Source organism: Diceros bicornis, chromosome 41, assembly GCF_020826845.1.
Source record: "Diceros bicornis minor isolate mBicDic1 chromosome 41, mDicBic1.mat.cur, whole genome shotgun sequence".
Taxonomy (NCBI): Eukaryota; Metazoa; Chordata; class Mammalia; order Perissodactyla; family Rhinocerotidae; genus Diceros; species Diceros bicornis.
In genome coordinates this window covers 2593704-2605608 of record NC_080780.1, presented here as the reverse complement: position 1 = coordinate 2605608, position 11905 = coordinate 2593704, and the positions used below count along the sequence as shown (strand labels likewise).

General features: G+C 44.5%; 1 protein-coding gene across 1 annotated transcript; it reads right to left on the bottom strand.

Annotated features, from left to right (window-relative positions):
- Window positions 1–6470: 6470 nt before the first annotated feature.
- IGFBP1 (insulin like growth factor binding protein 1) lies at window positions 6471–10912 on the bottom strand. The gene is made up of 4 exons (XM_058534842.1): window positions 10555–10912; window positions 8883–9049; window positions 7555–7683; window positions 6471–6674 (listed from the first exon to the last, which is right to left on the bottom strand). Exons 1-4 carry the CDS (start codon window positions 10910–10912, stop codon window positions 6543–6545), a joined length of 786 nt encoding a protein of 261 aa, XP_058390825.1. The 3' UTR covers window positions 6471–6542.
- Between the last annotated feature and the right edge of the window lie 993 nt (window positions 10913–11905).

Here is an 11905-nt window from a genome sequence, read left to right as displayed (position 1 = left end):
CCACCGCTCACCAGGGTTTGAATAACGCATCGACACACTTGACGAATAACAGTCACCGACCTTGACGAGGGTGTGGTGACAATTCTTCCCCCACCCAAGGACATCTGGCAAAGTCTGGAGACATTTTTGGTGTCACAATGGAGGGTGTTACTGGCATCTAGTGGGTGGAGGCCAGGGATCCTGCTAAACTTCCTGCAAGGCACAGGACAGCCCCCACCACAAAGAATTATCCCACCCAAAATGTCAATAACGCCGAGACGGAGAAACCCTAATTTAAGCAGATGTTAAAATTTGCCAGTTAAAATAAAGATAGGCAGATTCAACTGGTAAAACTCAAGATATATTGTATTACAACTGACAAGGATTGAAAGTAAAAGGATGGAAAAAATATAGACAAAATCGATCCAAAACAAAGCTAGAGTAGCGATGAATATCAGACAAGATAGATTTTAAGACAATGTTTTATTACAGAGAGAAAAAGTCTCTACAAGCTAGCAGGAGAGTAAATGAACCATGAATAGTTAGCCATTCTAAACATATGTGCACCTAATAAAATACTGTACCTTTTTTCTGTCATTGCTTTCTACTCTTATTTTTATTACTTCTTCTCTTGTATGTTTTTAAAATGTCTTTAAACTATTTATTTGAAAATTAACATAATTACCCTCTCTTCATTATTAAACAGACCAAGAAAAAAAAATCAGCAGGGATTTAGAATATCTGGAACTTTGTTTTAAAACTAGCAAACTTAACCCAACAAATATGATCATGTAATAAGATATATCTTGGTTTTTAGCAATTGAATCTGCCTATCTTTTCTTTGAAAAATCTAACAAAATAGGCAAACACCTAGAATGACTATAAAGAACAAAAAGGAAAAGTTGCAACTAATATTATGAATGAGAGAAGGAATATAACAGATAAAGCAGAAAATAAAGAGATTATAAGAAAACACTATCAACACTATATATTACCAATTTAGAAATTATAATTTTAAAGAACAAATCAAAAGCCTGAATATTCCTGTAATTGTGATAGCATTTAAAGAAATAGTTTAAAATATTCCCATAAAGAAAACACCAAGTCCAAATGGTTTGACGAGTTCTACCACATGCTTGAAAAACACATTGTCCCATTCAATAAAAACTTTTTAAGAAGGTATAAAAGAGAAGACTACACCTGGATTCATCCTACAAAACCAGTACAACCCCAAAGCTTAAACCACACAAAGAAAAAAAACGTACAGGACCCTTGTGCTCATCAATGTAAAAATCCCAGGAAAATTGTTAGTAAATTGAGTCCCACAATCCATATAAAAGTTATTCTACCATTACCAACTTGAGTTCATTCCAGGCATAAAAAAAAATTTAATATTAGAAAATCTATAAATATAGTAAATATAATTAATCACATTAGTATATTAAAGAGAAAAAATGGATACAGTAATAACAGTTTGAAAAATTCAACACAATACAACTGTTAATAAATTAAAAATGTAAGAGAACTTCCATTATCTGATAACATGTAAATATTAAAAAAACAAGAACCTAGCAAGCATCATCCTAAATGGGGAAACATTAGAAGCAGTCTCTTTGAAAACTGAACTAGACAAGGATACCCACTCTCGCGATTTCCAGCCAACATGGTGTGAGAGAACTGAGCTTATAAAATAAGACCAAAAAAAAAATAGAGGCTTAACATTTGGAAAACACTGTCACAATTTACAGATGTCATGACCATTTACATGGAAATCATAAGAGAATCTACAGACAAATTATTATAAATAATAAGAGTATTTAGCAATATGGCTGGATATAACAATACACACAAATGAATTTAATTTCAATACCCTAGCAACACACAATCAAATATAATTTCAAGAAGACTTCATGTAAAATAGTCTCAGAGAATATAAATTTTTAGCAATTTTTAAAAACCCAGAAATAACCTAACTCCCATCAACAGGAACCTGGATGAATAAACGGTGGTGTATTTGCAACAGGGGGTACCCTGTAGAACCCTAAATGAATGAACTGCAGTTGATGCAACCATGCAGGTGATGCATAGCTCTGTAGCATCAAGTTTAAAAACCAAGTCCCTAATGATTACACACTGTGTGGTACACACATGCTGCCTGGTACACTTCTTATGAAGTTAAAAAAATTACTAAAATAATCTGAACTAAAACATATTTTTAAAAATAGGTATAGATAAGATAAAACTATATCCAAAGTGAAGCAATGAATGGTTATTGCCAGAATTCTAGTTTTCAAGTTGGATGGTGAGACCACAGATCCCTATTACATTATTAAAAATAGAGCAAATAATAAGAGAGTGCCAAGCGAGGACCAAATAATGAGTGTGTGTTATAAACCAGGGATTATGATGAATCTTTGCAATTGATTGGAATGGGTTCAAAAACGAATGGAAGGAGAGAAGCTGGAGCCAGCAAGCAGGTGACTCTTTCCAGAAGTTGATTCTCTGTCCCTTGTATGCCCCAATCTGCTTCCCCCGATCTTCAGCACCTGCAGCCTCCGTGTACCATCTGCTAGCCTCCTTCATCTTCTCCTTGAATCCATCATAACCACTGCCTCCGGAGTCTTCTTCCACTAGCTCAATCCTAACAGTGTCATTCCAACCAGAAAATATTTTTTAACAGCTTTATCAAGATACAATTTCCATACTATATGATTCACCCATTTAAAGTGTACAATTCAGTGGTTTTTGCGGTAGTCACAAACATGTGTAACCATCATCACAGTCAGTTTTCGAACATTTTCATCACTTCAATAAGAACCCCGGTACCCTTTAGCTATCATCTGCCATCCCCCTCCCCAGCTCTAAGCAACCACTAATTACTTTCTGTCTCTATAAATTTCCCTGTTCCAGACTTCTGTATGAATGGAATCATATAACGTGAGGTCATTTATGACTGGCTTCTTTCAGTGAGCATACTGTTTTCAAGGTCCATCCATATTGTAGCACGTATCAGCACTTCATTCCTCTTTATGACTAAATAATATTTCATTGTATGGATATACCATATTTTGTGTATCCACTCATCTATTGATGAACATTTGGATTACTTCCACTTTTGGGCTATTACAAATAATGCTTCTATGAACATTTGTGTGCAAGTTTTTGCATGGACGTATATTTTCATTTATCTTGGATCTATACCTAGAAGTAGAATGGCTGGGTCATATGGTAAATCTATGTTTAATCATTTAGGGAACTGCCAGACTGTTTTCCAAAGTGGTTGCCCCACTTTACATTCCCACCAACACTGTATGAGGGTTCCAATTTCTCCACATCCTTGCCCACACTTGTTATTTGACTTGTTTTGATTAAAGTCACCCTACTGAATGTGGAGTGGTATCTCATTGTGGTTTTGATATGCATTTTCCTTGGTGACTGACAACGTTGAGCATCTTTTCATGTGCTTATTGACCATTCGTATGTCTTCTCTGGAGAAATGTCAGTTCACATCCTTTGCCTATTTTTTAATTGGGTTATTTGACTTCATGTTATTGAATTGTAAGAGTTCCTTATACATTCTAGATACCAGTATATTCTCAGATATGTAATTTGGAAATACTTTCTCCCAATCTGTGGGTTGTTTTTTCACTTTCTTGATGGTAGTCTTTGAAGAACATAACTTTTTAATTTTGATAGAGTCTGATTTGTCTTTTTTAGTTTTGTTGCTTGTGTTTTTGGTTTGATATCTAAGAATCCTTTGCCAAATCCAAGGTCATGAAATTTACTGCTATGTTTTCTTCTAAGAGTTTCATATTTTTAGCTCTTACATTTAGACCTTTAATTTATTTTGAGTTAATTTTTGTAGGGGTTCAACTTCATTCTTTTGCATGTGACTATCCAGTTGTCTCCGCCCCTTCTGTTGAAAAAACTTTTTTATCTCCATTAAATGGTCTTTCCACTCTCATTGAAAATCAGCGGACCATCAATGTATGGATTTAGGAATAGTCTCTCAATTCTATTCCATTGGTCTCTATGTCTATCCTTGTTCCAGTAACACATTGTTTGGTTACCATTGCTTTTCAGTAAGTTCTGAAATCAGGCCGTGTGAGTCCTCCTACTTTGTTCTTCTTTTTCAGGATTGTTTTGGCTATTCTGGGCCCCTTGCAATTCCATACGAATTTTAAAATCAGCTTGTCACTTTATACAAAGAAGTCAGCTGAGATTCTGGAAAGAATCGTGTTTAATCTGTAGGTCAGTTTAGGGTGTATTGCCATGTTTACAATGTCAAGTCTTCTGATCCATGAACATGGTATGTTTGCCATTTTATTTAGATCTTCTTTAATTTCTTTCAACAAGATTTTGCAGTTTTCAGAGTATACATTTTGTACTTCTTTTGTTAAATGTATCACTAAGTATTTAATTTTTTTTGTTGCTATTGTGGGTGAAACCGTCTTCTTAATTTCATTTTTGGATTGTTCATTGCAAGCATATAGAAATACAGTTGGTTTTTATATATTGACCTTGTATCCTGCAGTGTTGTTGTACTCGTTTATTAGTTCTAATAATCTTCTAGTGGATTACCCAGGATTTCCATATAAAAGCTCATGTCATCTTCAGATGGATACAGTTCTACTTCTTCCTTTGTTTGAATACCTTTCATTTCTTTTTCGTGCCTAATTTCCTTGGCTAGAACCTCTAGTACAATGTTGAATAGAAGTGGTGGAAGTAGACACACGTGTCTTGCTTCTGATCTTAGGGGGAATACATACAGACTTTCACCACTAACTATGATGTTAGCTGTGGGGTTTTTCTAGGTACCTTTTGTCAGCTTGACAAAACTGACAAAAATAGAAGGAAAAACAGAAGGAAACTTCTATTCCTAGTCTGTTTAGTTTTTTTTTAAATCCATGCGAGATGTTGGATATTATCAAATGCTTTTTCTGAGTCTATTGAGAGGATCGTGTGATTTTTGTTTTTTGTTCTATTGATATGATTTATTACATTAATCGATTTTATGTTGTTAAAACAAGCTTGCATTTCTGATATAAATCCCACTTGGTCATGGTGAACGACTATTTTAATATGTTGCTGGATTCAGTTTGCTAGCACTTTGTTGAGGATTTTGTGTCCATATTCTTAAGATATTATGATATTGAACACTGAATTCACAGATTGCTCCTGGGGATTTGGCAGGGGTAGGATGCCAGCCATGCAGTGGAGGATGAAGGGGGAGACCCAAGCCCCCCAGGGAGCTGGATCCCAGACCAGGGAGGAGCCAGGAGGTGTGAGAGGAGAGAGGTGGCCTGGGGTGACAAGAGGCTCCTGCTTTTCCCATGGTCAAGGGTCAGGGGGCATCCAGGAGACAGGGCTGGAGGCAGCCAGGAGGGCCCCGGAGGGATCTGCTGAGATGGACCAGATACCCATCCAGGGAGAGATGCCGAAGGAGCAGTCAGCAGGGCAGGTGGGAATCTGGGGCAGTGTCAGGAAAAGCAAGCAGACGACAGTTTAAGGAAGAAGGAATCCTAGGAGCAGAGAGGACCCTTGTGCTCAGGGCTGAGTCACGCAAACAGAAGAGTCAAGCAGGGAGCTGAGCTGGAGAACTCTACTCAGAGCCCTGGGGAGGATAGGGGCTGAGGGGAGGCAGAAAGGAGAGGGGCAAGGGGGAAATTAAGGAAGTGTTTCTGTCTGCATTTAAGATGGGGGAAACTTGGGCCTATTTACAAGAGGAAGGGAAGGGGCAAGTAGAGAGCCTAGGGCCCAAGGAAATGGGGGTGCCCAGCCCTGCCGGCGGCCCGACTCCACTGGGCAATAGGAGCCCTTGGTGGGCAGGGCAACTGCCAGCAGTGGGGACGAGGAACCTGCAGACTTGAAACACCTAAGATGTGTGAGGAAGGGAGGGTGACGGATGGAGGAGTTTCAGAAACAAAGACGATGGTATGTTCAATAAATGTCTACAGCAGAAAAAATGTTCCCACGCGGAATATTTATTCTGAATATGTTTACATTGTGCAAGTGTGTTTGACGATATATCCAATGCATATTTTAACATGTAGCAACATCACCACATCTAGCTTTGATTACATAATCAACATCTAACTTTCCCTTGAAATTTACCCCAAACTCAGATCCATGGAATATACAGACTGAATCATTCTTAAGCTTGGCTTAACCATCTTCTGTTAAGCCACTTGAAAAAATCACTGCTACACATTTGATTTTTTTATTTTCTAGGCACTATTTTCCCATGCTCTTTAAAAACAGAAGCATGAACCTTTGAAGAGCTAAAATACAAATATTTACATACAAGGTGATGTGAAGTATTTCGTGATATATAAATTAATATAGCACAAGTTACTGTGTAGAAAAAAATAAACTTAGAGTGAATAAATAAACTACAGCTTTATATGTCAAGTAATATGTGGAGTATAAAAAGTAGTTCCTATATATGTATATATATATACATATACATATATATATATAAAAGTGTGTGTGTATGCTACTGTATAAATATACTATATACTTAAATATTTCATGTGAAGGAATAGATCATATTGCACCTGTTCTCAGTTCTGTATGTTGAAATACTGATGGCATTTGGGGTCTCCTCTGATCTCCACAGACCCTGGGATCTTCTTCCCGCTCCAAGGGTAGACACACCAGCAGAGCCCCACCTCTCCCTCCAGGGACGTCTCACACTGCAAAGACAAGACGCAAGGTGAAGAACAGCCCACGTGAAGCCGGGGGGCGGTGGAGCTCCATGCCACCCAGCACCACTCGGAGAACACGGGGGGAGGCTAAGAGCCCAGGCCAGGGGCACCACCAACTAGCCATGACCGTGACCAAGGGCAAAATCCAACACCCTCCTGGTTCTCCTCGTAAAATGGAGGCTAAGGTCATGTCCACTGAGATGAGGATGTCTTGTGTGTCACATGGTGTATTATGTGCACAGATGTCTGCTTCATGGCCCTGATGGTAGAGATGCTGAGCCTCGAGGGGGCATGTCCCGTGGGTGGCCAACACTGCCTCGTATTCCTCAACAAATTCCTCATCTGCTATAAAGCTCTGCCTGGCCCTCAGCTTCCCCCAGTAATATCCACAGAACCTGTGCTTCACTGAGTCCTAAAGGTTCCTCAAAACCAAGTCTTGGTTCGTCTGATCTTATTTATTGTGAGCCGGAAAAAACTAATGTGTTTAATTATAGAGTTCATTTCCTTTTGTGGGGAGAAAGAAAATAACAGATGTCCAAATAAATACTTAGCATTCCTAAGGAGATTGTTCCCTCCCTCTTGTGTTACAGAGGAGAAACTGAGATTCAGACTGCGAGGGGCCTGTGAAAGCCCCCCTGTTCAGTCTGGCACAGTGACAGCGTGTCCTCCTCTGGCCATGAGCACTGAGCTGGTCTTCAAGCTACTGGGAGCTATCTGCTCCTAGTCCCAGAGGAGTGGATCTTAATATGATCGGGGATAGGGTTTTATGGAGCACGCATGGGACTGGACCTCCTGTGTGAGGAGTGTGGGGGTTGAGGAGTGTTGCAGGGGTGTGGGCAGCAGCGGCGGGCTCCGTGAAGGCACATACCTGTTTGGGGTGATAGAATCCATTCTTGTTGCAGTTCGGCAGATAAAACTTGTAAAGTTCATCCCCTGCCTTCTGCTGCTCCTTGGCTAATCTGTCCAGCACTTTGTAGAGTTCTCGTTGGCAGGGCTCCTGAAAGAGTAATTTGACATTGGGATAAATGACAAGAAAAAGTGAATTATCAGCCTGAAGGACAGCTGGTGGAAGACGTTCTGTATGGGCTCTGAGGACAGGCCTGTTGTGCCCTCTCTGGGCCTCCATCTCTCCCCTGTAAAAGGAGGGTGTGGGTCTCTGTCTTGCGCTGTTGAGACAAAAGATGGGAAGGCCATGCCCTCCCTCACTGAACATTCTCTAAACACCTACAGGAGACAAGAGCTTCCCACCTCCAGGAGCTCTCTCCTACTCCTCTTGCCCCCAATTGGTAATTTTGGCACCAGTCATCTGGTTGAAAGGAGAATGGTCACAGCTCTCTGAACCGAGAATTTAGCAGCAGACACGTCTAAATTTTTAACAACTTTCCTCTTTCATCTACAAGGTTATTTCACGTAAGGCAAATCCAGTGAGGAGTAAGGCATTCATCTGGATAATTTGAGATAAGAATACACTTTTCTCCAGTTGTCATCATTTCCAGATGAAATTCCGACGTGTCTAGAAAATGGGTCCAACCTCCACTTTCTTGGGTGTGCATGTTTGTGAAGGCGATTTTCTTTCTTTTTTTCACAAATCAGCCCAAGTCACTCCAACTTTGATTCTTTGTCGCCCTCAAGTGGTAGAATTAAAAATGGATGTCAATTAAGATGCTACAGGGAAGTCAGCGTTTAATGGGGACAGAGTTTCAGTCTGGGAAAAGGAAAAAGTTCTGGAGATGGACACTGGTGATGGTTGCAGAATAATGTGAATGTGCTTAAGGCCACAGACCTTTATACTTTAAAATGGTTAAAATAATAAATTTTATGTTATGTATATTTTACCACAATTTTAAAAGAGTGGGGGAGAAGTAATGGGGGAGAGGGTGTAAAGCCTTTGTGCCAAGCTTTAGAATAGTATAGCTCAATGCTCTTTAGACATTGTCTTTATCTTAGAGATGAGCTCAGAGACGTGAAGTAAGGTATCTAAAGTTGCACAGCAGGAACTGCATTTTCTTTCCATCCAGCAGGCTCCTCTGCTGAAGGCCCTTGTCTTAAAAGCTTGGCAAAGCCAAGCTGAGAAATGTCTATTAGGCTTTAGGATGAAAAGTGTTTATCTCCAGGGCTCAGGACTAGGGAGAAGCCCACCCAGCTCCCCGGCACAGCAGGTGCAAGCTAGAGGCTCCACCTGCCCCAGGGCCTCACCTTCCACTTTTTGATGTCAGAGATCTCACGAGACCTCATGTTCCGGTAATTACTGATGGCGTTCCAGATGATGGGCAGGTCCTCGCTGGATGGGGCCATCAAGTGGAAACTGTCTAGGAGCTGCTCCTGGGTCATCTCTGTGCTCTCAGGGGGCACGCTGTCAGGGGCTGCCGGGCCCTTTGCATCTGAAATTTGAACGCCACAAACCCATGAGCCCTCCCAAAGCGTCTGCACTGTCCCCCTTGAAGCTGTTTCCTTTCCTGCAAATCCGGGCTGGGACATTAGGAAGGTCACCCTGACCCCGAGTTTTGCCTACTCCCTCTGTAAAGGAGCTTCTGACAGCTTCCGGGAAGAGTGCTGCCCCAATAGCATTACCAGTTCTGTTCTGGGCAAATAGTAATTTTGGGGTCTGGCAAGGGTGCCCTGTGTTTTTGCTTCTAAAGTAGCAGGGGATGGAAGCCACGTGCACATTTGTCAAGGCCTGGGAAGAGCCCTGAAAAAGCCAGGAATTACGGTTCAGTTCCTCACCCCATTAGTAGGAGCCTTGGAACCTCAGCTTTCCCATCCATAAAATGGGCAGTTTAGTAGTACCCTATGAACAGGTGGTAGGGTTCATTTAGAAGTGGGGTCTAGATGTAGCTCTCCCCTTCTACTCCAGGGGCTCTGCCTTCCCACAGACTGAGTGACTTCTTTGCAACTCCTGGAAGAGGAGGGGAGTGGTCACCAGATATCTTGCAGACAGTCCTAGTGTTTGGATTCGATGCATGAACAGAATCATAGAGAACTGCCTCTCCTGAAGGACCCTAGGGGAAGCCATCTCCTTTGAGGATCATGGAGATGACTCCATTTCATTGACTCTGAAGGCAGAGAACCCAACAGGAAAACCTCGTCCCCTCCTTGGAAGGGCCACGAGCTCCAGTGCATTCCTCACAGGTTATGGAACCACAAATTTCTCCAGGAATCACAGTGGACACGCAGCTGGCCCCATGGGGAGGTAGAGAGAAGGGGTAGAAGGAGACGCATTTCCTCTGCTTCCCACTACAAATAAATCATGCTAAATTCAAGAAAGAGCCTGATCGTCAAGTTCTTAGGAGGCAACATACACATCAAACTGTTTTTCTATGGCAATGAATGCGAGTGGAGTTTTCAGCCTAAACTCGCACATTCTGTTCTGTAAACTACTGGGAAGCACATACTGGCTCCACAGGACGTAAATTACAAATGACATTCCAAACACTTCCCTGGAGGCCAGTAGGAGGAATTTCCATCCCAGGCCTTCCCAGAGGCTCCAGCCACTGGGGCTGCCCACTCATCAGCAGAAAGGAGGGCCAGGGGCACCCGAACGGCCCCCCTCCTCTCTCACCGTCTGAGTATCTATAGACCAGTGGGCTGCGAGGTCGGGGCTGGGCTCTCTGCCCAGCTTTCCCACCAAGTTGTGCCTGCCCTTGGGCCTCTCCTCCCCTCTCCTGGGCACCTCCTGAGGACCATGCTATGATCGGGCTCATCTGGGTGACCTAAGATCCTATCCTCTTACCGGCTTTGGCTGCGAGCTCTGGGCCTAGGCGAGTTTGGTCCCCACTTGCTGTAGGCTTTGGCGGAGCCCCTGCCCCTGCCCGCCCCAGGCCCGCTCATCTGTCCCAGGGGAGGGGACCAGGTGGGTGGATCGTGGTACCTGTGGCCTCGGCGCTGGGCACGGCGTCGGGCACGAGCATGCAGGCGCCCTGGCCGCGGGTGAGGGCGTGCAGGGGCCGCGGCTCCCCAGGCAGCGCGCGGCAGCTGAGCCCGCGGGCGCAGCGCGCAGTGGCCACGCCGCATGCGGCGCCCAGCGGCAGGGCGCACGTCGGGCAGCAGCCGCAGCCGGCGGGCCGGGAGGGTTCCGGGCACGAGGCAGGCACGGGCGGGCAGAGCGCAAGCCTCTCAGCGGAGCAGGGAGCGCAGTGCCACGGCTGAGGAGCGCCGGCGGCTGTGCCGAGCTGGACAGCCAGCAGGAGCAGGAGAGGCCAGGCGCGAGCTGCGGGGACCTCGGGCATCGCCGGGCGGGGTGGCGGACAGCGGCCGATGCTCGCTGAGCGGTGGCGGCGGCGGCGGTGGCGCGGTGGCTGGTGCTCGCTGGGCGGTGGCGCACTGGCCGATGCTCCCTGGTCTGGTGGCGGTAGCCGATGCTCGCCTGGAGGTGGATGCTCGCTGGGCGCCTTGCACGCCTTATGAAAGGCGCGGGCCGCGCCGCCTGAACCCTGAGGTTAATGATTGGCAGCGCTGCGCGCTCGAAGGCAGGTGTTCAAAATGTTTGTTTTGCTCGTATGCCCAAGGCCCTGCGCAAACCGTGGGTGGAAGGAGGGTAAACGGTCCAGGTTTCCCACTGTGTTTGTCCTGTTTTTATGGCTTCCGACCTGGAGCCAAAGTGCAGTTGTAACCAGGAGCGCACAGTCAGGTAGAGGATAACCCTCGCTTGTTTTGTTCAAAGGGCATCCTGATGCCAACCTACCAGCTCTCCTAGGCTGACCCAGGGAAAGCAGAGAAGCCAGCTGGGCAAGGCCAGCCCACCCACCTGTTTTCAAATGGGGAAACCACCGCCCAGGGAGAGGAAGGGAGGACTGGCTTAGCACCCCGGTCTCCGCAAGCGCTGGCCGGGGCTCAGCGGCAAAGCCCAGAACCGCTTCTCCCTCTGCAGGAAGAAGGCCCCCAGCCCCCTAACTGCCTCTTCACAGCCTTTCCCAGGAGGGAGGAAGGAGGAAAGCAAACAGTTCCTGCCATGGCTGATGCCAAGCGCCCCAGTCTCACTGCAGCCCCCAGAGACCAACCTTGTTAACTGAGCTTCCACAGAGAGGGGATCAGAGCCCAGTTAGAGACAGGGCACTGCTGCGGACTCCAGCTTCCTCTCACATTCTGCCTCAGAACACATTTTTATCAGGAGTCAATTACTGAGGCTTTCTCTTTAGTTAAAATTTGTATTTCTTGGATATTCTCTTGAGTCACAAGAAAAATGTCACTGTACCTTGAAAGACAGTGAGAAACCGGCCTGT

What these genes read in the sequence shown, in the direction of transcription:
- IGFBP1 (XM_058534842.1), bottom strand. Translation starts at nt 10,912, where the DNA reads ATGCCCGAGGTCCCCGCAGCTCGCGCCTGGCCTCTCCTGCTCCTGCTG. An exon ending in GCCCAGCGCCGAGGCCACAG is followed by an intron (nt 9,050 to 10,554) that starts GTACCACGATCC and finishes AGGGCCCGGCAG; the next exon opens with CCCCTGACAGCGTGCCCCCT. An exon ending in GATTCTATCACCCCAAACAG is followed by an intron (nt 6,675 to 7,554) that starts GTATGTGCCTTC and finishes TTGTCTTTGCAG; the next exon opens with TGTGAGACGTCCCTGGAGGG.